This window comes from Curcuma longa, chromosome 5 (assembly GCF_044706935.1).
Source record: "Curcuma longa cultivar G26 ecotype Majalengka, Jawa Barat chromosome 5, ITB_CL_G26_1.1, whole genome shotgun sequence".
NCBI lineage: Eukaryota > Viridiplantae > Streptophyta > Magnoliopsida > Zingiberales > Zingiberaceae > Curcuma > Curcuma longa.
Window position 1 is genome coordinate 8871340 of NC_133865.1, and position 22414 is coordinate 8893753.

General features: G+C 41.2%; 6 protein-coding genes and 1 pseudogene across 8 annotated transcripts; 4 read left to right on the top strand and 3 right to left on the bottom strand.

The window, feature by feature from the left end:
* Window positions 1–1894: 1894 nt before the first annotated feature.
* Window positions 1895–3823, bottom strand: LOC141829228 (protein IQ-DOMAIN 22-like). Its single transcript, XM_074716649.1, has 3 exons — window positions 3347–3823; window positions 2672–2977; window positions 1895–2602 (listed from the first exon to the last, which is right to left on the bottom strand). The coding sequence occupies exons 1-3, from the start codon at window positions 3707–3709 to the stop codon at window positions 1997–1999; spliced, it is 1275 nt and encodes a 424-aa protein (XP_074572750.1). The 5' UTR covers window positions 3710–3823; the 3' UTR covers window positions 1895–1996.
* A 470-nt stretch (window positions 3824–4293) lies between these two features.
* LOC141829479 (protein COFACTOR ASSEMBLY OF COMPLEX C SUBUNIT B CCB2, chloroplastic) lies at window positions 4294–7502 on the top strand. Of its 3 annotated transcripts, none has more exons than XM_074716959.1 (6): window positions 4294–4545; window positions 4622–4734; window positions 4840–4911; window positions 6226–6366; window positions 6472–6631; window positions 7123–7502. In XM_074716959.1, exons 1-6 carry the CDS (start codon window positions 4308–4310, stop codon window positions 7365–7367), a joined length of 969 nt encoding a protein of 322 aa, XP_074573060.1. In that variant the 5' UTR covers window positions 4294–4307; the 3' UTR covers window positions 7368–7502. The 3 variants fall into 3 exon arrangements, with proteins under 3 accessions (XP_074573060.1, XP_074573061.1, XP_074573062.1); XM_074716960.1 differs by having other exon boundaries at window positions 4294–4540; window positions 4612–4734; XM_074716961.1 differs by having other exon boundaries at window positions 4376–4545; window positions 4612–4734.
* A 4186-nt stretch (window positions 7503–11688) lies between these two features.
* Window positions 11689–12545, top strand: LOC141829480 (dehydration-responsive element-binding protein 1G-like). Its single transcript, XM_074716962.1, has one exon. It carries the CDS (start codon window positions 11727–11729, stop codon window positions 12372–12374), a length of 648 nt encoding a protein of 215 aa, XP_074573063.1. The 5' UTR covers window positions 11689–11726; the 3' UTR covers window positions 12375–12545.
* A 747-nt stretch (window positions 12546–13292) lies between these two features.
* LOC141828834 (uncharacterized) lies at window positions 13293–13674 on the top strand. Its single transcript, XM_074716219.1, has one exon. It carries the CDS (start codon window positions 13311–13313, stop codon window positions 13650–13652), a length of 342 nt encoding a protein of 113 aa, XP_074572320.1. The 5' UTR covers window positions 13293–13310; the 3' UTR covers window positions 13653–13674.
* Window positions 13675–13832: 158 nt separating this feature from the next.
* Window positions 13833–16480, bottom strand: LOC141829592 (Golgi apparatus membrane protein TVP38-like). The gene is made up of 4 exons (XM_074717104.1): window positions 16011–16480; window positions 15059–15295; window positions 14754–14971; window positions 13833–14241 (listed from the first exon to the last, which is right to left on the bottom strand). The coding sequence occupies exons 1-4, from the start codon at window positions 16266–16268 to the stop codon at window positions 14067–14069; spliced, it is 888 nt and encodes a 295-aa protein (XP_074573205.1). The 5' UTR covers window positions 16269–16480; the 3' UTR covers window positions 13833–14066.
* Window positions 16481–17039: 559 nt separating this feature from the next.
* Window positions 17040–18870, bottom strand: LOC141830069 (ribosome production factor 2 homolog). Its single transcript, XM_074717548.1, has 6 exons — window positions 18802–18870; window positions 18521–18724; window positions 17918–18163; window positions 17615–17857; window positions 17411–17476; window positions 17040–17318 (listed from the first exon to the last, which is right to left on the bottom strand). Exons 1-6 carry the CDS (start codon window positions 18868–18870, stop codon window positions 17199–17201), a joined length of 948 nt encoding a protein of 315 aa, XP_074573649.1. The 3' UTR covers window positions 17040–17198.
* A 2128-nt stretch (window positions 18871–20998) lies between these two features.
* Window positions 20999–22267, top strand: LOC141829359 (peroxidase 5-like; annotated as a pseudogene).
* Window positions 22268–22414: the final 147 nt, after the last annotated feature.

The following is a 22414-nucleotide window of genomic DNA, read 5'->3' on the forward strand; positions in this document are numbered from 1 at the left end:
GACAATTAGTAGAACGGTCTGGTCAAAGAGGCATGAAATAATTCCTAGATTTATCTTTTTAAAAAATAATCATTAAAATAAATTTACAATTAAAATTAATATGCCGGCACAACACTAACTTTGACTGAAAATTCATTTTTTGAGCGCCGACAATATCTATCTCTCGATATACAGGCACGCGCAGATATTGTCGTTGACTTTGATGCCTTTCTAGTCAATCTACCCTCTACCCTCCAACAGTGAATCCATCCTGTCTTCTCGTCTCTGTAGGACTAAATGAATTAAATATTATTGGATAAAAATTAAAAGAACGGTTTTTTTATTGGAATAGTCGAAGGATATTTTCTTTATTTATTACAAAAGAATATTTTATTTCACGTTAATTTATTTTACTTTTTAAAATTATAAAATTTTTTGATACTATTGTACAAGTTACGATTTAATTTACGACTACAATATAAATACTTCAATTCTGATCGACATAAATAAATTATATTAAAATATTTTAATTCTAACAATATTATATTATAATAATATTTTAGCTCTACTCAATACTAATAATAATATAGTATAGCAATTATAATTCATAACTCTAGATATTTTATCTTTAATTAATACATGTAATATCATATTATAATAATTATTTTTGAATCATAACTGTTACAACATACGATAATTTATTTTTGATCAATATTAGTCAATATTATATTATAGCAATTTCGGGATCATATAGTTTAAAAATCAACCAATACACAATGTTTATCCACACAACCTTATATTGTATCCCTATGATGATGTGATGATACGAGTCTATTTCAGACCAAAGAGTGATGATTTCGAAAACATTCTTAATTCTTACTTTCTTCTCATGATATATCATAGTCAATCCTACAAAGAATAACACACATCAAATGACTCACCAAGAGTTACCCTAGTGAGGTTCTTCTAATACCTAAGTCATTATGAAATTCCAAATAGAATAATAAAAAGATGTAAAGGCGATAATAGTAGATGAGATTAGATAATATCTTCCCTCTTTTATATAAAGAGGAAAATTTAAAGGACATACTCTTCTAGAGAGAAGTAGACACATCTCCCTAGAGAGTTTCATTGTAACTATCATGCCCCTTTATGTTGGTAACTGTCGTGTCTCTTTACATGCCGGGAGGTCAAATTGCTTGGCACATTGGCAGGCTAGGAGATTGGGTACTCAACAACTCAAGAGGTCAGTAGGTCGAGAAGTCGAAACGGTTTGGGAGGTTGAGAAGTCGACAACTTGAGAGGTTAACAGATCGAAAGGTCAGGAGGTCGAGCTGCTCAACAGGTCGACAAGTCATAGTGCTCGGCGAGATCGGATTGGCTAGGCCGATCGGATCAATTGAGCTGGTCCGAGACTATTGACACACCACTTGAGTCTCTATTGATTAAGTCCTAAATAAATCATGCCACATGGATCATGCGTTGATCGGGTCAAAGGACTTCTACGTGAAATCTCTATTTACTGAGTAAGGAACTTCCACATCATCACCATTATACCTTACTAATCAATATTATAAGATAATAATATTATTTCTCATCAATACTAATCAGCATTTATAATACTAATGAGCATTATAAATTTAAATAATATAAAATTAATTTAACTCGACAAGCTTCGTTTACTTCGGCGATGCACAACCTTCATCCGCACTGGTTTAAAAACACATTAGGCGCAGGGTTGATTCTTAATTAAGATTATTAATCTTTAATTATTTCTAAAATAAGCATCTTTATTTTGACTAAACACTCTTAAATCCTCTCCTCAACTACGGTCTTTGATAGATTCCACATTGTTAGTTTAGTTTGACAAAGTCAACGCTGGCCTCGCATGAAGCCATGATCATGATCATGATCGAAAAGCAAAAACATCTGAACACGAATAAAAATGATCGATCACATACTACGCTAAGTTGATCATAATCTATGAGATCATAGATAGATACTACATCAATCGCAGTTACAACGCCATCAGATTCTTTCTCATCGGCGTCCCCAATCTGTCCAACCTCCCCGATCCTGGATATGCTTTGTTGGTGAATTTCGCATGCAAAGAAGAAGAAGAAGAAGGAGAAGCAGCACTCCTCTGAGGCAACAATGGCGGAAGGTGACCGATTCCATGCGCCGACGACCTCTTCACCACGGGCCCCTGCTTCTCCACCTCCGGTCTCTGCCTCGGCGCGCTATAAGACCGCAGTTTCGCCCTCGACGACTCCGTGTTCGCCATGTAGCTCGGGCAGCAGTCCATGTAGTCGCTCCACAAGCTCTGAGCACAGTCCTCGTCGGCGTCCTGCTTCAGAGACGACGTTCCGTAGTTCCAGAAGGGGCTCTGGCCGGAGGAGTCCATCGACGGCGAGGCGAGCACGGTGGTGAAGCTCCGGCTGTTGCCGGAGTGGTTATGGTGGTTGTTCTTCTTGCGGATGTGGGAGAAGCATTCTAGGTCGACTTCCGTGATTATGGCGTTCTTCTTGTCGCCGGCCGGCGAGAAATTTGTGACCTTCCTTCCTGCGGCCTGGTCGCCGTCCCACAAGAATGCTCTGTCGACTTCCACTCTCGATGAATTCGTCTGCAGAGATTGAAGCAAATTTACCGACAAATTTGAGCATTAAAGAACTCACACCCGAGATTTACTTACCTTGAGAGCGAAAGATCCATCGGAGGCAATTGGTCGAACAGCACGTTCATAATCCTCATCAGTTGGGGGAGAACAGAAAGCAGGGAATTGAGTAGCCGAGCTTACGCGCGAGTGACGACGGGAAGCTTTTGCCGGTGGACGGCTCCTCGCCGAGCAGAGAGCCCGGCACGCCCGAGCTCTCGCCTGGACGCGCACCAGCGCCTGCATGCACCGGAGAGTCTCCGCCGCCTGCTTCCTGACGATGTTTCCACGGACCAGAGCCTGGAGCTTCACCAGTCCCCTCAACGCCTTGCGCGCTCGCCTCGCCTTTCAAAAAACCACAAAGATAGCAACGAATCAATGAACTGGAAGTGACGAATCCGAGAGAGAGCGGTAATGGAAGGCAGAGGAGGGAACTGGAAAGCGTCTTTCAGCGGCCTGAGCAAAGATGGGAACTTTGAAGTGACAGGCTCTACTGGAAGCACGCAAAGGATCTCTGCGCGAGTCCTCTGTTGCTTCGAAATCCAAGATCAGATTAGGAGAATCGAGAAAAGATGCAATTTTGCTGCAAAAATTTCTACCCTAAATTCCCAATTTCGCCGGCGCAAGGAAATCAATCGAAGGTGCAAAATCGAAACTTGGCATGGGAATAAGGGTTGAACATCGAGAGGGAAGGTATTGCGGCAGAAGACTAACCAAGTAACCGCGGAACGCGGACTGGATCTTGACCGCCGCCCGCTCCTCCTCCCGCTTCCGCTCCGCCCTTCCGCCGCTCGCCGTCAGTCTGACCACCACCGCGGCCGCCTGCGCCGCGGCGACTGCGGCCTCCGCCACCGCCGCGGTCGCAGCAGCCACGGCGATCGCTCGCTTGCTGCGCTCCGCCGCGTCCGCCTCCGCCACGGGGAGCCGGACCTCCTCGCCGCGCGCCTGCTGCTGCTGCTGCTGCTGCTTCTCCCGGTAGGACTTCCCGAAGCCCCACCGCCTCTTCTCCGCCGTCGGCTCGCCCGGCTTCTTCCCGCCGAGCAGGAGCCCCCGGATCCACCTCGCGGCGCGGCCCATCACCGCTCCTCCAACGACTCCGCAACCACCGTCGCGAGGGCAATTTATATAGCTCGACCGATGCTGGTGTGAAAGGACACACAGTGGGGGGCCGGCGCGTAGAAGAATCCGGCAATCTCCGTAGATGAAAGTACGAGAGTGCCCCTGCCTGGTCGACGCAATTTCATTCGCCATGTCCGCCGTACCACCACCAAGCGAGGCTACGGGCGTAGGATCACGTGCGGCGCCGAGACTGACGCTGGCGAGGAATGGCAGTGGCAGAGATCCGCGATGGTGCCGTACGGTGGCTCCGCTTAACGGCGCCGTCATAACGCGCGTGTTTTATCGTCGCTGTCGGATTCGTGTCGTGGTCGGTAGGTCGGATGAGAATTGAACCGCGGTTGGTCCGGCTGAACCGGTCGTTGAGCTTCTTGAGACAGTGGAAATTTGGGCTTGAATTATGGAAAGTTTAGTCAAGTGAGGCCCAATTGGCCCAACTATTGTCGAATTGCTAAAAGGGCCGAAATAGATAAATAAATAAATAACGAGTGCTTTTATGAAATTTGGCCAATTTTTTCATCGTCTTCGACGGAATTGGCCGACAATTATCCGCCTCCAAATGGCCGTGAGCGGATGCAGTGCGTCCGCCGTCGCCGGCGTGAAACGGTCCTTTATCCGTTCGCTTCCTTCTCTTCCGAAGAGAGGCCCACCTCCTTTCCTCCTCCTTCCTCGATCCACTGGAGCCCTTGTCCGCCGCCGCTTCCTCTTCACAGTCGCTGCCCGGGACTCCAATCCCCAGCAGCAGCAGCAGCAGCAGCAGCAAGAGATCAACATCTCCATCCTCCGTTTCACGTTTGGTTCTCTGACTCCATTCCCTTTGTCGTCCATCCCTCACCGGCCGTGTTTCACTTACTCATATTTAGGCATTGATAGGGATTCCGGGCCTTGACGAGTCCTACCTTCCGAGATACCTCGGGATTGCTCTTGGAACCCTAATCGTGATCAACCACGTTTTCTCCGCTGCCCCCGCCACTCCTGCTCAGCTGGTAATTCAGTGTTCCTTTTGGTTCTCTTGAACTCGATTCAACCGGAAGAAAGTTTCCTATAAAGAATTGTTTTTTTTTTTTGGACCTTCTATTTCTCTAAACCAGAGAACTGAGGCTCTAGGGATTTTCTTGGCTACCTTCTCTATCGTCCTCCCTTATCTCGGGAGGTTTCTTGAGGTATGTAAAGCTTTGGAAGACTTTTTTATGGTGCATGTGTTACAATCCACTGATCCAGTATATTTAGGCTAGGCCGAATGTTCATTGAATGACTCCACTGGTTGTTCCTTGTAGATTCATGTTTACGGTGTCATAGCCATGCATAGTTTGATTGTTCATGCTATCATGTTTCTCCCCAAAGCTAGTATTACAATCTAATTAGCTTCTTGTTTGATGGTGATGGTGGGTACAAGTACAAGACTCTGCCTTCTTGTGGTACCTTAGAAATATTAGCAAAAGAATTTTGCTCTTGAATTGGTTCCTCATCACTACCATCATTAGATATATCCATGTATCAAATAGGACATTTAACCAAAGGTCCAAACCAAAATGGTAATTCTCCTAAAAAACACTGACAAAAGAGCTAACAAAGACTAGCATTCTCCTTAAAATTATTTTTCTCAAAAAGTACTGCTTGTGAGGTCTAGCTTCTTGACATTTTTGCTGGGGATAAGCGTGTTGTAGAATTGCAATGTGCATTAGTTTATCTCATATTGGAGAATTACTACAAACTATGCAATAATATTGATGTGAAATATAACCATTTCATTGCCTCTAAAAGAGTAGATGATTTACTTTTTGTTTTGGTTGATGGAGCATGAAAGTAAGAGTATAATTTACAACACTTTCTTCTTCTTCTTTTCCCTGTGAAAACTTCTCTTATAAGAGAATAGGAGTATAGTATTGAAATTCTATTCTGACCAGAAGAAAATTAGAACTTGATGATGATGTGCCAACATGAAGAGGATGGAAGAGTCATCGAGCAGTAAAGTCTTTTTTTTACATGTGGATGTTATATTTCTGGTCCCTGTCTCACTTGTGGCCATTTCTGATTTTGGAAAGCTTTGTTTCTTTTATATTCAACCTTCTGCAAAGATTGGTTTATTTGAGTGGATTGACTGCGACCGTGGACAAAGCCTAAATTCAAAAATCTCTGAAGGACTTAAATTAGTGAATAATACAGTATGACTTTGATACTGTTATCTTACTCTTTCGGCACAACAGGCCAAGGTCTGATTGTTACCTACCTTTGATCCAGAACTGTATTCTAGTTGTTAGTAGTCATTCTTATGCTAGGTGGTGAATGCACATTATCTTCTCTTAAGTTCTTGATCACTTGACAATATAGTAAGTCCAATGATCTTTGTGCAGCATATGCAGGGACTAAAGAATTTGTTGTTGTCCTGTACATTTTTTTTTGAATTATCAACATTTGGTAAATTATCATCCTCATTACGTATTATTATATATGCCCTGTTTCCTGAATTTCATCAGGGTGCAAAAGTGGATCGTACCTCACTGCCAGAAGGAAATAGGCAAATATTCCTCATGTCCGACAACATTTCAGATGATCTGAAGGAAGATTTGGCATGGGCCTCTTATGCTCTTTTACGCAGCACAAACAGCATATCAGTGGTATAACTTCAGATTTCACTAAAAATTAGGTGCCAAAATTGAGATGATAGTATATTCACAAGGTACTATTGGTCCAGCACATTTTTATATATCGTTTTGTGCTAGATTATAGCAGTTAATGATGTACTATGCATACGTGGATACTGGAACATGCCTGAAAATGAAGACGATTCGAGAGATCATCTATTTCAATGGTTTGGCAATGGGATTCAGCAAAGTGGTTTTTTTGACCTGAAAGAAACACTATATTTTCCTGAAAGCCTAGGTATGATAAAATTTTCTTCTCAGACAGGATGAATAGCTATGTTCCGTTCAAACTTTATCATCTAGTATCAAATGAGTTAGGATGGATTGCTTCAAGAAGAATACCCTGTTCATAATTCACCAAATTGGTGAACCACTGCCTCGGATAATAAAACTTCAATTGATGAATAAAATATCAGCTAAATTTGTGAGTCCTAACTATTTGGGCTAGGCAATATTTGTGTGAAAACATCTAAAATGTTGAAACACTCAAGAATATAGATGTGCTATTCAGAATATAGATGTTGAAACGGCCCGATTGGATGATCTTCTCTTGTTCCTGCATTCCTGTGTAACCAAGTTTTTGCGACTTCCCTATAAGCCACTGCTTATTTTTCCTGAACTTCATTTTATATTTTCTTTCTTCAAAGGAAGTGATTTTGCCAATGCAGGAATGATCTTGTTTGGGGGTTTTCTTACAGGTTTTAGTTGCCTATATTTTGATGGCTGCAGGATCCGAGTCAAGGATTCCACTACCTAAAGGGACTCTTTCAATGCTAGTGCAGCCAGTAATCAGAGTTTCTGATGGTGTTACCAATTCAATTCCACCATTGGAGAATGAAGGGTTTCTCCTACTGGCATCTAACGTCAGATATGCGTACTCCAAAAAGGATAGAGCTTGGATTAAGGCAGTTGCAAATAAGTTCCTACACACCAGCGAAGTCAAAAATGCACAAGGATTTGTAACATCTCCGTGAGGTTTTCTGATATTTGTAATCATTTCTGTTCTAAGCATTTGAATCTCATGTCTTAGGTTTGATTGCTCGCATGAATTCACGTTGAGTTTGTGTGATCTGACCAGGGAAGCTGATCGATCGAGTTGGTTTAGTCAGGTAGAGGCGAGCTAGTCGGTTCCTTCATGTTGAGTGGATCAAATGGCATTGGCTGAGTTGTCAATCCCTTCTAAACCAACTAGATGGCCTAACTTGATCGTCCTGGTTGACTTAACCAGCCCGAAGCACCGACTAACTTGATTGACCTACCTTACTCGCTTGACTTACCTAGATCCTCTAGCTTATCTATAAAGCAAATGATATCAAAAGACTCCATGATAAAGCTAGAAGACTTACAAATATAAATATAAGCTAAAATAGCTTCTGCTTATTTTAACACAATTTTTTTAAGGACATAAATCAAAAAACCTTTTTTTATTACAATTGTAAAAGGATTCTCTTTTTTGATTTATTATTAAAAAGGTGCTGCATCTCGAGTCAGTGTATTTTTAGTTTTAAAATTATTTTTATTTTTAATTATTTTGTAATACCTACGGATTTATAATTGTTACAAGATATTTAAATTCTGATCAATACTAATAAATTGTATTGTAATAGTTATAATTCATAATGGTTACAATATAGATTTTCATCTCTAGTCAACACTGATCAATATTATATTATAATAGTATTTCAACTCTAATCAATATTAATAATATTATGTTGTAGCAACTATAATTTATAATTCTTGTAATATGGATATTTCATCTCTAGTCAATATCAATCAATATTGATCAATATAAATTAATATATATTATAGTAGTTACGAATTATAATTATTATAACATAGACAGTTAATTTCTAATAATATTAATTAACATTATGTTATAATATAATTATGTGATCATAATATTATATTTCATAGTTGTTATAATTATTTAGTAGTTATGAAATAGTAATTGTTATAATTGAAAATTAATTATACTTTTGTAGTTGCTACAATAATATCAAAAATATAAATAGTTTCAAAAAGTAAAATTTAGAGATGCCTTTTGATGATAAATGAAAAAAAATCCAATTCTAATAAAAAATATACTTTTAATTTTTTTAATAAAATATTATACGTTTATTGTGAAATAAAAAAAATTTATGGGCGATAAATTTATAACACAGTAAATATTTTAAAAAAGGTTTTTTTAATATAAAATAAATGAAGCTTCGGCGATGAAAAATTCTAGTTCCATCTCTGAGCTGAGTTAGCAGTTGCCTCCACCCAGGCACGTCCAGCGCCCAACCCAAACGCCAAGGAGCAACAGCCGGATGAGTACGGCGGATCCGTGTTCGGTGCACGGCGTCGCGCGTAGGATTTGACCGTTACTAACTGGCTCTTAACTGTCACTCGTCCCCCGCTCTTAAATGAACCGTCTAGCTCCACGTGCACGTTTCTTTCTTTCTATTTGTCCTTTGATGCTTCGCCACGTGGAACACGCCGACAAGGTATCTAATCTAAGGATAACCGGCACTAACTGTTAGATTCTGTATCTATTCATTGACATCACGTGACCTAAAAATTTAAATTAGATTCCGAATCTTCCAGTATGTTTATCAATTTAAACAAAAATACACATCACACTTGTATATTTATACGATCTCATCCTCAATTGATGACTACTGTTTGACCGTCTAGAAGACATTTTCTAGATATCTTTGAGTATTTTTAGTGTTTTTGGAAAATAATGGGAAAAAAGCCAAAAGGGTAAAGGGAAATCTAACGACAGAGGACAACTAATGAATCCGAGTACAAAAATTACACATCGACCGTCTCACATCAAGGAAACAAGAAGTCTTCAAATACGATGTTAACCTTTTTCGAGATTCTTTAGACATAGTTGGACTAGTTCAACTTTTGAGTATTTGTATTAAAAAAATAATGAAATGGACGTCCGCGGACGTCCCACTTGTTCTAGATCATCAAATACCTTTTTACTTTTCTTTTTATATATTAAAAAAAAGACTACATATCCAACAACAACTCACTTATAATTATCTAACTATCTTCTAATATATTATTTTCATTATTACCTTCTATCTATATTTTCTATCTAAATTTTAAATCGAGAATATATTATAGTAGCTACAAAATCATATTTACCCATATTTTAACAGCTATAAAATAATATTAAATAAACAAGTTAAATCCGCATTATAGCAGTTGAGATTTCATAGCTGCTACAACATCAATGAAAAATGAACATGATTGAATCTGCATTGTAATGGTTACGAAACTGTAGCTATTACAATATAAATATTTTTGAATAGATTAAGTATACATTGTAACACCTATGAAATAGTAACTGGTACAATATGTATAATAATTATAGTTTCTTAGATGCTAAAATGTGCTCGATGGATTCAAGATGTAAGTTGGAGATAATAATAGGAACAATGTATAGAAGGGCAATTGAATAATTATATATGAGTTACTGATAGGGTGGGGTGCTGTTTTGATTTTAAAAAATTAAACAAAGACACCCCATGGTCATTCCAAAAAATATTGACACTTTTTTTACTTTTGCTTTTTTTTTTCAAATAATAATGATATAGGTCACATATACAACTTTTTAAAACATTTAACTTATGTTTTTTTAAAAAAAGATTATATATCAATACGCTTGAATTTGGATTCTCGTTGTCGAGTACCGAGTGCTGATCTTATATTCTTCTGTTAGTACCGATAGAATTAAAATATCTTCACAATGGTATGATATTGTACACTTTGGGTCCAAGCCCTCTCCTTTTAACCCCATGATCTTTTCCATGTACTTTAGATGTGGGACTATGTTTGCACCCTTGCAACCCAACAATCCTGCTCTTAAACAAAGGATCACAGGCCTCCCTCAACGTCATTTTTTGATGTCTGAATCCTCGACCCACCAAGATTTTTTGCCTCTCGGTCCACTCGACCTACTAGGACTTTCCACTTAGCCACAGCTAGGACTTTTTGCCCCTCGGTCCACCCGACCTACTAGGACTTTCCCACCTAGTCGCAACTAGGACTTTTTGCCCCTCGGTCCACCCGACCTACTAGGACTTCTCACCTGGTGTCTGGTCTTCTTGATTCAGACACGGGAGCACCCACTTTCTTTGTTTTAAGGTTCAAATCACATGGTTAGCTCTGGATCATGGCTCATCCGACGATTAGTCCGGTGAAGAGCAGTTTCGCTCTGATACCACTTGTTAAAACTGATGGAATCAGAATATCTCTACAATGGTATGATATTGTCCACTTTGAGCCTAAACTCTCATGGTTTTATTCTTGGACTCTCCCTAAAAGGTCTCATACTAATGGAGATACTTTACATCCTTTTAATCTCATGATCTTTTTCCATGTACTTTAGATATGGAACTATATTTATACTTTGACCATCATCATTGTTTGTTCATTTAGTAACGGTCTCCAAGATCTTATCTTTCGTAACGATTAACGATTAACGTTTGTTATTATTGATTGTTTATATTGCTTATCACTTCCTCCTCAAATAAGACATCGTCATATTAATCCTATGCCCCTCGTTCCCAAGCCAAAATCTTTGATGCCTAGCACCATCCGACTTTGAGCCTGATCCCTAAGTGTTGAGCGTTATTCATTCTTGAGCCCTTCTATGCCTCAGCCCAAGTATTGAGTTCAATAGATCTGGAGGGCAAGGGTTCGAATCCTAGCGAAGTCAGGCAATACCCTCCTGCGTCATGATCAACTGCAGTTTCTCGATTTACCTCCTCACAGATAGTCGTGGGGTCCACCGTATGAGGCTACTAAGGTGGCGAATTTCATCTTTTTACAGAAGAGTTCAATAGATCTGACTCACCCTGAAATCTTCTTAGGCTATCCGGATTTCTTAATAGTAGATTATAGTGAGCACTTAATATTATTATTTTTTTAACTTAAACATTAAATTTTAAAAAAAATTAATATTAAATGCTCACGGATGAAAACATTTAATATTTTTTAATTTTTACTTTCTTTAAAATTTTAAATTTTAAAAAAATTAACACAAAGTGCTAACACCCTTTCTCTCTCTCTCTCTCTCTGTATATATATATATATAAGTTAATGATAATACTAAAGAGGGAAAAAACTGGTATGTTTACCCACTCAAACGACAGGACCCCGAGTCCACCACACCCACAGCTGTATCCTCCACAATCCGGACCAACCTGGCATACCGTGTGCCGCGTCCCGACTGCGACCCATCTTCCCTTCGCGCCACCCAAATTTATACCAACTCTCCTCCCACACTTACCGCCACCACCGGAAATCAATCAAACCAACTGATCAAATCGCAAATGGACAGCGACTCGCTCGACTCGCCGACGCTCCCCCGCCGATCGGCGTCCGACGAAGAAGTCTGCTACGCCACGGTGTCGTCTGCTCCGCCGAAGCGCCGGGCGGGCCGCACCAAGTTCCGGGAGACGCGCCACCCGGTGTTCAAAGGCGTCCGGCGCCGGAACGGCGACAAGTGGGTGTGCGAGGTCCGGGAGCCCAACAAGAAGTCCCGCATCTGGCTAGGCACCTTCCCCACCGCCGAGATGGCCGCCCGCGCCCACGACGTCGCCGCCATCGCGCTCCGCGGCCGCGCCGCCTGCCTCAACTTCGCCGACTCCGCCTGGCTCCTCCCCTCCCCGGACTCCTCCAGCCCCAACGACATCCGCAAGGCCGCCGCGCGCGCTGCCGAGGCCTTTCGCCCCAACTCCACTCCCTCCGCCGCCCTCGCCCCTGCCGCCGCCGCCGATCCCTCAACGTCATGGGCCCATGCGGGGCCGTCCTCGACGCCCGCCTGCGACCCGCTCTTCGACGACGGAGGCTTCAATTTCGGGATGCAGGAGTACCTGGACATGGCGGAAGGCTTATTAATCGAACCTCCGCCGCCGCCGCCGGTCCCGGCCAATGACGAGGACTACGGCGACGTGTCCCTGTGGAGCTACTCCATCTGAAAACTACCTCTACTACGACCACTACACGCGCGCACTGTAGCATAAATAAAAACAGAGTGTCTTCAGTGACAGAGTTCGGTTTGGATTTTTATAATTTGGAAATCTAAACATTGAAATGTTTGTAATCGTTTGATAAAATGAAACTTTTGATAAACTTCAAAAGTATATAAATGAATCGAACCGAATTATATTTTAAAATATAACTGCAATAATAGGTCACTCTTCTCTTCGCACAAACGAACTGAAACAGTTAGAATCAGATTATACCTGTTTATTTTCAAATTTATTTCACTATATGTTTCTTTCCACTTGTTGATCCGGAGGGAGATGATCTGGAAACAGTTAGATTCCGTGGCGGTTAGACAGTTTCAAAGGGATTTATTCATCCCTAGATTCGAGAAGAAGAAAGCTGTAGATTTCTTTGTTTTGTCTTTTTATGGAAAGGGTGTGTCAGATTCAGTCAACTTTGTTTGGATTTTGTCTATCCACTTGGTCTTGACAGCTCATCACAAAGAGGCGCGTGACAGGGACGAGACTGGTGAGGAAGTCAAAATAAAACACTGGGAGAGAGTTGACCATCCAGCCAATCAATTCCTATGGTTTCAGTGAGCCTTAACCGAATCGATTTTTCCTTAAAAAAATCAGACTTTTTTTTTTTGAAGATTAAAATTAATCATTCCAAACTAACTTATAACCGTATCCTCCAAAATAAACTACCACAAAAAGAACCGAATACTCGTAAAATTGTAAAAATCATTAAAAAAATTAATTAAATTCTAAAAGTTACTTTAAACTTTTAATAAATTTTTTTTAAAAAAAATTGAAATTTGAGGGGTATTTTGGGGTTGAGCCCGGTCCGGTGCTACGATAAATAGATCTTCGCTTCTTCGATCTCCCAACCCATCCATCCCTCTCTCGCTGTCTCAGGTTCAACTGATGGAGTTGCTGGTGAAGAGGAGGCTGCGCACCGCCGAAGCGTTCGACATGGTGGCGGACGCGGCGGCCTGGGCGGTGGCGCTGTCACTGCTCGTCCTCCTGCTGCTCTACTCGCTGCGGCCCCCGCTGACAGCACGGGAGGCGGCGACGGTGCGGGGGACGAAGGTGGCGGAGCGGCGGTGCGAGGAGCTATACGTGGTGGCGGAAGGGGAGACGGTGCAGACCATCGGCGACAAGTGCGGCGACCCGTTCATCGTGGAGCGCAACCCCCACGTTAACGACCCCGACGACGTCTTCCCCGGCCTCGTCCTCAAACTCCGGCCATCCTCCCGGCTCCCATAATGAAAATATGTACATAGATAGATGAACAGATTACAAAATATTCAATTTTTTTTAATAATAAACTTTTATATGTAATAATTAAACCAACAATATTGTTCAAAAGGCAAAAGTTGAGGATAAACTAATCTATCCAAATTTAACGGGGCGAAATAAATGGTTTGCAAATTCTTAAGAGGCAAAATTTAAATTTTCTTTAATCAAACATCCGTTCAATCTCAGGTACAATAAATGAATAACAACATAGTGGCCTACTATTTACAAAATGTCAACTGGTTCTGAAGATGAACAACTAATCAAGTATGATTCTGTAAAGTCTGCAATTGTTTGAGAAGCAGTGATGGCCGTGCAGTGTAAGACGACCCTGTTTGAGTCCTTTCAAGTTTGCTGAGATGAGATATTCTGTGAAGATAGTGACTAGCTCAGCTCATCTTCGGCTTGAAGAGTTCGAAGAGTTCTCTTGGCATAGATCGTAATAGCTGCAGTAGCCGCTGCTGCAACACAGAATCCAATGGCATCGTAGACGATCTGCTGCATCGAAAGGAAAACTCCAGTATTTGTGGCATCTGCTAAGCTCCGAATCAGTCTGCCGCTGATCTCACAAGTCATGTAACAAGAACAGTTAGCTGTAGTGCATTTGAATGTATTGTTCTGATGATCGGTTTGGTCTTTTAGTTTTCATGAGCCATTGATAGAGAATTCAAAAAATTTGTGTCTTGTTGGGTGGTCATGGGATAGAAGAAGATCTTTTTGGGTTATTGTTCATCTAAAATTGAAACTTAAAAAATGCTGTTATGCCTAAGAATCCATGCTTCTGCGTTTGTTTATCAAGCAAAAACTGAAGCCTTTGAAACTACTACGATGACTAAGTAGATATTTACCTCGATTACACCAAATTAAATGTAGATAGTGAAAACAAATAAAAGAGGAACCTATTTCAGAAGTTAATTACTGATCAGAGAATGGAAAACTAACTAACATGTGAAATTCCTAATTAGCAAATGTAAAATATTTCACTTGGAAATGGATGCTAAGCCACAGATGAACGAGTGGGCCTGCTAGAGCAACTCATTCAGAAGTTCAAAGCAGGAAGAGTTTACCAACCTGTAAATTGTTATGAAGATCTCATGCACAGTTCCTACAGCTGAACCTGATATATATGGTCCATACTTAATATTTGCTGCAACGGCTGCATAATTAAATATAAGATACGGGAATGGTGAAATCCTCAGCAAAACAACAGCTCGAAATTGATGAAACCAATCTCCTTCACCAGCCAATCTTATAATGGCTGCTTTCTTGGGCCATTTCTCTAACCATCTCTGTAAGATAAGGACCAGATTTAACAAAAGAAAATTGTCTGATAAAACATACACGAGTAAAAGAAATGAGAAGAAATTGAGACTAACATGTAGATCATGACGGAAAAATGATCCAACAAAAAAAGGCAGCGACATCCCTATAAGGCTCCCAGCCATAATTAGCAGAAAGCCATAACCATAGCCAAAAGTCATCCCAGCTATCCACATGCAAGGTGATGAAGGTAAAAAGAGAGTTGGAAACAAGGCAATAGAAGCAAAAAGTAACAGCACCAGGACAGGTGTACTAAATGTTCTCATTTCCCAGTTCAACACTGGTACAACTACCTGCATAGACGAAAGCATTTACCACTCAGATACAAAGAATGGAAAAAGGAGCTCAAAGTAAAAGCATAAAGAAAATAACACAAATAAATACTTTCTTCTATTGTAGCTGGGCAAAGTCTCAGTATGTATTCAAATGGGAAAAAAAATTGAAGTTAGCTACATGTTTTCAAGGAACATCTCATAAATGTATCACATTTAGACCTCTGGTATGCACTCAGCTATTTAGAAATCCAATAAAAGCAAGATGGTGTGTCCCATTAGCTATGTCTATCCTTGACAAGAAACTAGACACAATTAGAGGGCGAACCGTGAGATTGACCTACCAATTGTTCTATGTGTCATAATGAATCAAATGCAGTGAATAATAATTCTATATAGAGCAGGATGTGGAATGAATGTGATAAGTTAACAACAACTTTCTTAGATACATAGTGAAATATCAAATTGAGGATTGTATGCGACTACCTTAATAATCTATCTAACTGACGTTGCGCTCCAGTTCCATTAGTCGGAATATAGCAACAGTCATATCAGCAATGGTGATTTCATCAAAACTCAATCAGATTGCTTAGTAAAAAAGACCAAATAATTTGAAATCGAATGAAATGGTGGAGATGCTGTACTAAAATTATCCTACTACTAGGACAGCCACTAGAAAAGAGAAATTTGGATGATCAGCAACCAAAACGGGAAAAAAAGGGGACAATGTCGGAACCTTTCTGATGATCAAGGGGCCAAGGAAGATGACGAGAGGCACAGCGGCCGCACACAAGAAAACACACAAGAGAACCACCCTCAGCCACCACCAAGCCAAACTCCACTTACTTCCACGGGATCCGGCGTCCGCGTCGCCCAACCTAACGTAATCCCCAATAGCATCCTCGGCCCCCAGTCTCGTCACAAGGACGACGACACCCTCAGCGTCCTGCGCCCGATACGTCATCGCGCCGCAACAAACCGATCGGCAAATCATCAGAGATCGCTCGGAGCAGCAACTGCGGCAGCCAGAGGCAACCGTCCGCAGATTCCCTAACAAACGAAGGCAGATTGAAGAGACAGAGAGAAGACGGCAGCCTACTCCCGGATTCCACTCGCGGAAGACTGAATTCTTCGATTTCCGATCGACGGATCGAGGAACCCTAACAATCTCGGCCAGGAAAAAAAAGCTTTTTATCGGCGCTGGTGGAGCGGCGCACGAAGCCAAGCCACAGGCTAAAAATGAACCGAAAGCTGTTGCCACGGAACGCATTTAATTTTTTTTTCCACAATTGCATATTGGTCGGCAGAAAATAACCCACGTTCTACCCTGCCATACAACTACAACCAGCAGCGGGGCCCACTGTAACGTCGAGGGTACAAAACGGAGGTAGATGACATAGGACCGGTAGGTGTGGAAGTAGCGTCTAAAATTACGAAACTGCGACCGCGCGGGGTAGGCGTGCGAAAGCATGACGCGCCACGTGGAAATGGGCGGTGGCTGACGTGGAAGATAAAGGCGACGTCCAATCACGATTCAGAACGGCCACCGACATCGCAACTGAATAAGTCAGACGAACTGAATAAGTCAAACGAATAAAACCAGTGAATTAAGTCAAACATAAGATGATCTCTGCTAACTCATTCCTCATTCTCATTCTCAGTTCGATCTCATTCCATCATTCCAACAACACACAACAAAGAAAAAAATTCTTAACATTGAAAAGAAAATAAGGAACAAGAAATCAAAGTTCAAGCCTTTTAAATTTGGGACTATGCAAGTCTGCAAGCAAAAGATTCATTACAGATCTATATGAAACACATCTCGTACGACACACAGATCACCATAGATAATATGGTAAAATCTTTATCATCAATGGGAATCAAAGAGAGGATGAGATGATACCTTTTAACAAAATTCTGATGATCATTCAGAATCTATCTTTGGTTTCTTTGCTTGATTTTCTCCAGGACGTTTTGCTCTCTTAGCCTCGCGTCGTTCCCTCTTCAGACCCTTGATGTCATTAGATAGTGGAATGCTACCGACCTTAACATGGAAGAGATCCATTATTCAGTTTGTTATCGATGGCAATTACTATCTTAATGCCAGAATGAACAAAGAGGAGAGAAGATATTAACCTTTTGGTCTGGAATGTAGACTCTGCCGATCTTACCCTGCAATATATCACTGCTTACATTTTTGATCTGCACGAAATAGCAGCAGCATCATAAATTTAATATAAGGCAATGTTTAAACATCATAAATTTGTTCTGCAAAACTGCAATTGGAGCATATGCAATGGCCCAAACAACAAAAGATCTTTGGGAAAAGGTGGCACAAACCTTCTTTTTCATCTGATCAGAAGTGGTCTTCATTGCCTCTTTCTTTACGCTGTCATTAGGAAGTCGGTGCCGCCGAATCACCAAATCCATGGATGGTCCAACCTCAACTAGTTCCATCCTAGGAATCAGCGTGCCAGATCTTTTTAGTCGAAGAGCACAGTGGGTGAAACATACTGTAGTTGAAGAAAGAGCTGTGCATACAAACACATGATCTGTGCCTGCAAGATTTAAGCTTTCCACAACCTGCACAATGCAGTATGAGAAGTTGAATCACATGTAAAATAGTGTGACATGGAAACCAACCTCTCCTCTGAAGAGATCGAGCAAAACTTCCTTCAACTGTTTCAACTCTTCGACACTTTCAAATCCTTCCCCTATGAAAGCAAAGAATGGCTTTGACCCAATTCGAGGAGTTAATTTCTTGTCATACTCGAAATTTTCTGCTGATTTGAGGTTATGCACTCCAACTTCTATGAGATCATAAATATGATGATCAAACATCCGTCCCAGCACTAGATTGTTTGGTCTTTTCTTAGAATGAGAACCAAACTGCCAAAACCAAGCTATAAAAGTAAAAAAATATGTGATATAGCACCTTTCTGGGCTAAAATTTAATTACTTATTTGTACACTGTTAGACATTTAACAAAGCAAACATAATTATGTGTTGCTGTGCAAAAATGCAACATATGGCCATGCTCTCCTCAATGTTTAGGAACTACTCTTTATGAGATGCTAGATTTGGACATGAGCAAAACAAGAACATCTAAATGAAATGCATTAAGAGCAAAAATGATAGAAATAATCAAAAAGTGCATGAACTTAGTAACTAATGCAATCGTTGAGCGAAATAGATCAGTCAAAGAAAAGAAGAGCTAGAACCAACAAGATGGAAGGTTTCACTAACCACAAAAAGACTGCAATCAGTTTTAAGAGAGAAAAATTCTAGTGAAGTCTCGCCGCCGCTCTCAAAAGGTCTTATGTTTGCGTTCTTCTTTGTGTACTTCACTGCACTGCCTCCCTTAATATGATAAATTTGCATCAGCACAGCATTCAACACATCACTTGTTTTCGTGCCATGAAGTATAAGTGTCTTCTTAGCATTCTCAACCTGCAAATACACAACGTACTAACTATTCAACAAACCTAGCATCCCCCGTCGACTCACCATCTAAGTGACGTTCTCACAATTTTAGGAGCACGCTCCTCGAGCGCACGTTTTGCTCTTTGAGTCTTGGGGGTCTTTATCTTCAACATTAGCTGTGGCAAAGATCAAACTTTTACCCACTAAAAGTGAAGGAAACATCAATTTGTACAAACTCATTACGAGCAAAAGCTAAGAATTCTCCTTATTGGAAGGTGAATTATCGTCACACAAAGTCTTACCGTGGAAGCGAACGTCGAGAGCGGCGCCGGCGCTAGGGATCGAGGAAGGCGGTGGCCGACTTGGCGTCGCCGGTCGTTGCAGCGGGGAAGGGTTTTCGTAGGGTTGAATCGGCTGATCCGACGGCAGAGATTCGAGATTGAACCGTTGCTATCGGATCCACCAAGTTTACACCCGATCCGCCAACCATCAAACCCGCCACGCTGCTCCTGCTATTTCATTGAACGGGCTCGATTGAAAGATCCACAAGGGGCAACGCGGCCCATGTCAGACTTTTTATTAAATATTTATAAATCAACTTACACTTTTATAAATAAATACAAAAATCGATATAAATTAATTTATAAAATAATTTATCAGTTCAGTTTTTATTAAATCTTTTTTTAATACAAAGGATATATATAAACGGTTCATAATCATCAAAATGGCCATGATGATTTAATTGAAAATTAAAGGTGCATGACTTTAATGATTATCTCGTGAGGAAGCTTTCAGTGATGCTATCAAGGAAGGAAGAAGACGATCGAGACGGCATCTCTCAATTCATCTATTGGTTCTTTATATTTAGTACTGATCAATTAATTCTTAAATATATACATAAGTTAATGATGATATTGATCATACACTATGATCAATTAATTCATAATATCTTAAATATTTTTCTGATTATCTTTCAACTTAATTTGTTAAAATACCAAATTAACCTTAAATCTAAGATCTACCATTTTATTTTCTTACTCCATTCTCTAATAATACTAGCTAGATTATGATCATACAGACTAGACTCGTACTAATCAAGCATAGTGACATTATTGGAGCTATATCTCACGGGCCGCCGAGTCGCTTATGCTTTTCGATATAATTCATCGACACCTTCGTCTCGATATAAATTATAATTTTGATAAGATAGAGACCCATCGATCGCTATGTTCAACCTATTTCCACACCCAATCAATTAAAGCAATTAAATTGGAGCTAGAGTTATTGAGATATGTAGTAGTTGATGATTAATTTTCCTTGCTACATTATTTTTCTTCCAATTTTCTTTTTTATTTAATATACAATTAATACATATATATCCACTGAACGTTGAATTTTCAGACTGGGCCACTTCCCTCGGATTTTAGAACTAACACGTGAAAAAATAGTAGTAGATAATGATGATCGAGTTGGAAGACAAAAGACAACTAGACAAGTAATTGGTTGAATCTTAATTGGCCGCAATCCATTTCCCTATATATATATATATATATATATATATATATATATATATATATATATATATATATATATATATATATATATATATAATCAGTCTAAATCCAACTGAAAATAAAATTAAAGTTAAAATTACAGTATTTTTATCACAAATTAACCATCATGCAAGCAAATTTAATGAGGATTTGCATGCATGATGGTTAATGAGGACGACGTAGTCCCCGGGACAATGATGCAACGATAGGATATTCAGGTTGTGACTCAGGCACCTACGATTCGATCCTCAGCTACGACGTATTTGTAGGAATTTTCCTCCAAATAAGGAACGTAATCAAAAGATGTTGGACATCTGAGTTGGTCGTCGTGTGCGTTTCTCGATTTACCCTAGTGACCGATGGAAAATTTTTATGGGACCGAACGGATCATCCCAAGGTTTGAGTGAATAGACTGACTTTTTTACGAGGACGACGTAAACAGCTCCATATTTTTATTATATATCTATAATTAAGCCTGCCTTCTTTGACTAGTTGACCCACGTAAAGAACGAGCGTCGTAAACGAAGCCATGTCTGCATGCACAGCCAAACCCTACGCACCGACACTCACCAAGCTCGACCGGCGGCTTCCACGAGCCCTGCCCAGCTCGACCAATGAGGAAACTCAACGTGGCCGGTGGTTGTCCGTCGCACATCACCACCTTAAATGGCAGCTCAGCGCTGGCACAAGCTTGCTGCTCAGTACTGAACGCCCACGCGGTTCCTATAAGTAGCTAGGAACTGATCAATTGTGATCGATCGATAAAAATGGCTTCCGGGAGATCCACAGCCATCGTGTTCATGGCTCTCTGCCTGATGAGTACTGCAGTGGCGGCTCAGCTCCGGGTCGGCTTCTACTCCCGGACCTGCCCGAGGGCCGAGGCGCTCGTCCGCCAAGCCCTGAACGACGGCCTCCAGGACGACGACGGCATCGGCGCCGACCTTCTTCGGATGCATTTCCACGACTGTTTCGTCAGAGTCAGTAGTTCTGTTTACATATAATTATTATTTAATCGATGAATTTATCACACAGAACACATATGTATGCAGGGATGTGAGGGGTCGATTCTCCTGGATTCCGTCAACGGGAACTTGGTGGAGAAGAACGCGAGTATCAATCAGTCGATCGAGGACGAAGCATTCGACGTCATCGACCAGGCGAAGGCCAACGTGGAAGCTGTCTGCCCCGGCGTCGTCTCCTGCGCCGACATTCTCGCTTTCATTGCCCGTGACAGCGTTGCGCATGTAAGCCTGCAGTGTGCGATCGCACGTATAGAAGATTTACTTGAAAGATTAATTAATTAAGAAAGTAATTGCAGTATGGAGGATTGTCCTATGCGGTCCCTGCGGGAAGAAGAGATGGCAGGATATCGATATCGAGCGAGAGCACGTCGAATCTCCCGACAGAGAATTTCCGACTCGGTCAACTCGTTCAGAACTTCCGGAGCAAAGGGTTGACCGCTTCCGATATGGTCACACTCTCAGGTGCGAAATTATCGTTAATCAATTGACTTCTTTCAGAATTTGATGAATATTTGTGTTTGGGTTTCAGGAGCACACACGATTGGCGTCGCGCACTGCCGGGCCTTCACCGGCAGGCTCTACAACTCCAGCTCGGACACGGGCGTGGACCCGACGCTGGACTCGACGTACGCGGCTCAGCTGCGGCGGACCTGCCCGACGTTGACGACCGACGCAGAGGTGGCGATGGACCCGCCGAGCCGGCTCGGGTTCGACAACAGCTACTACCAGGGCGTCCTGAGGAACAGGGGGCTGTTCACGTCGGACCATGCGCTGCTGACGTCCCCGTTTTCGGCGGTGCAGGTGAATCTGTTCGCCAGCAACTGGCCATCTTCCAGAGGAGCTTCGCGTCGGCGATGGTGAAGATGGGCAACATCGGCGTGCTGACGGGGGTCAACGGAGAGATACGTAAAAACTGCAGAAGGGTCAACGTGTGATAATTAATAAATGTCACTTGAAGGAGATCGATGTGATTGTAACTTAATCTGCATGAATAAAAATGTATCTGCATGAATAAAAAATGTTGAAGACGGTGTGTTTAATTTCATAAGCTTGTTGAGATGATTTGATTTTATAGAATATAATTCATTTTCTTGATAAAATCATAACCATTGACAATATATATTAATTTTAACAAATGGCAA

What these genes read in the sequence shown, in the direction of transcription:
- LOC141829228 (XM_074716649.1), bottom strand. Translation starts at nt 3,709, where the DNA reads ATGGGCCGCGCCGCGAGGTGGATCCGGGGGCTCCTGCTCGGCGGGAAG. An exon ending in CCGCGTTCCGCGGTTACTTG is followed by an intron (nt 2,978 to 3,346) that starts GTTAGTCTTCTG and finishes GTTTTTTGAAAG; the next exon opens with GCGAGGCGAGCGCGCAAGGC. An exon ending in ATGGATCTTTCGCTCTCAAG is followed by an intron (nt 2,603 to 2,671) that starts GTAAGTAAATCT and finishes CAATCTCTGCAG; the next exon opens with ACGAATTCATCGAGAGTGGA.
- LOC141829479 (XM_074716959.1), top strand. Translation starts at nt 4,308, where the DNA reads ATGGCCGTGAGCGGATGCAGTGCGTCCGCCGTCGCCGGCGTGAAACGG. An exon ending in CATCCTCCGTTTCACGTTTG is followed by an intron (nt 4,546 to 4,621) that starts GTTCTCTGACTC and finishes AGGCATTGATAG; the next exon opens with GGATTCCGGGCCTTGACGAG. An exon ending in CCGCCACTCCTGCTCAGCTG is followed by an intron (nt 4,735 to 4,839) that starts GTAATTCAGTGT and finishes TCTCTAAACCAG; the next exon opens with AGAACTGAGGCTCTAGGGAT.
- LOC141829480 (XM_074716962.1), top strand. Translation starts at nt 11,727, where the DNA reads ATGGACAGCGACTCGCTCGACTCGCCGACGCTCCCCCGCCGATCGGCG.
- LOC141828834 (XM_074716219.1), top strand. Translation starts at nt 13,311, where the DNA reads ATGGAGTTGCTGGTGAAGAGGAGGCTGCGCACCGCCGAAGCGTTCGAC.
- LOC141829592 (XM_074717104.1), bottom strand. Translation starts at nt 16,268, where the DNA reads ATGATTTGCCGATCGGTTTGTTGCGGCGCGATGACGTATCGGGCGCAG. An exon ending in GCCCCTTGATCATCAGAAAG is followed by an intron (nt 15,296 to 16,010) that starts GTTCCGACATTG and finishes TCGTCTATGCAG; the next exon opens with GTAGTTGTACCAGTGTTGAA. An exon ending in ATCTTCATAACAATTTACAG is followed by an intron (nt 14,242 to 14,753) that starts GTTGGTAAACTC and finishes TTGTGAGATCAG; the next exon opens with CGGCAGACTGATTCGGAGCT.
- LOC141830069 (XM_074717548.1), bottom strand. Translation starts at nt 18,870, where the DNA reads ATGTTGAAGATAAAGACCCCCAAGACTCAAAGAGCAAAACGTGCGCTC. An exon ending in TCGATCTCTTCAGAGGAGAG is followed by an intron (nt 17,858 to 17,917) that starts GTTGGTTTCCAT and finishes TGCATTGTGCAG; the next exon opens with GTTGTGGAAAGCTTAAATCT. An exon ending in TCTACATTCCAGACCAAAAG is followed by an intron (nt 17,319 to 17,410) that starts GTTAATATCTTC and finishes TTCCATGTTAAG; the next exon opens with GTCGGTAGCATTCCACTATC.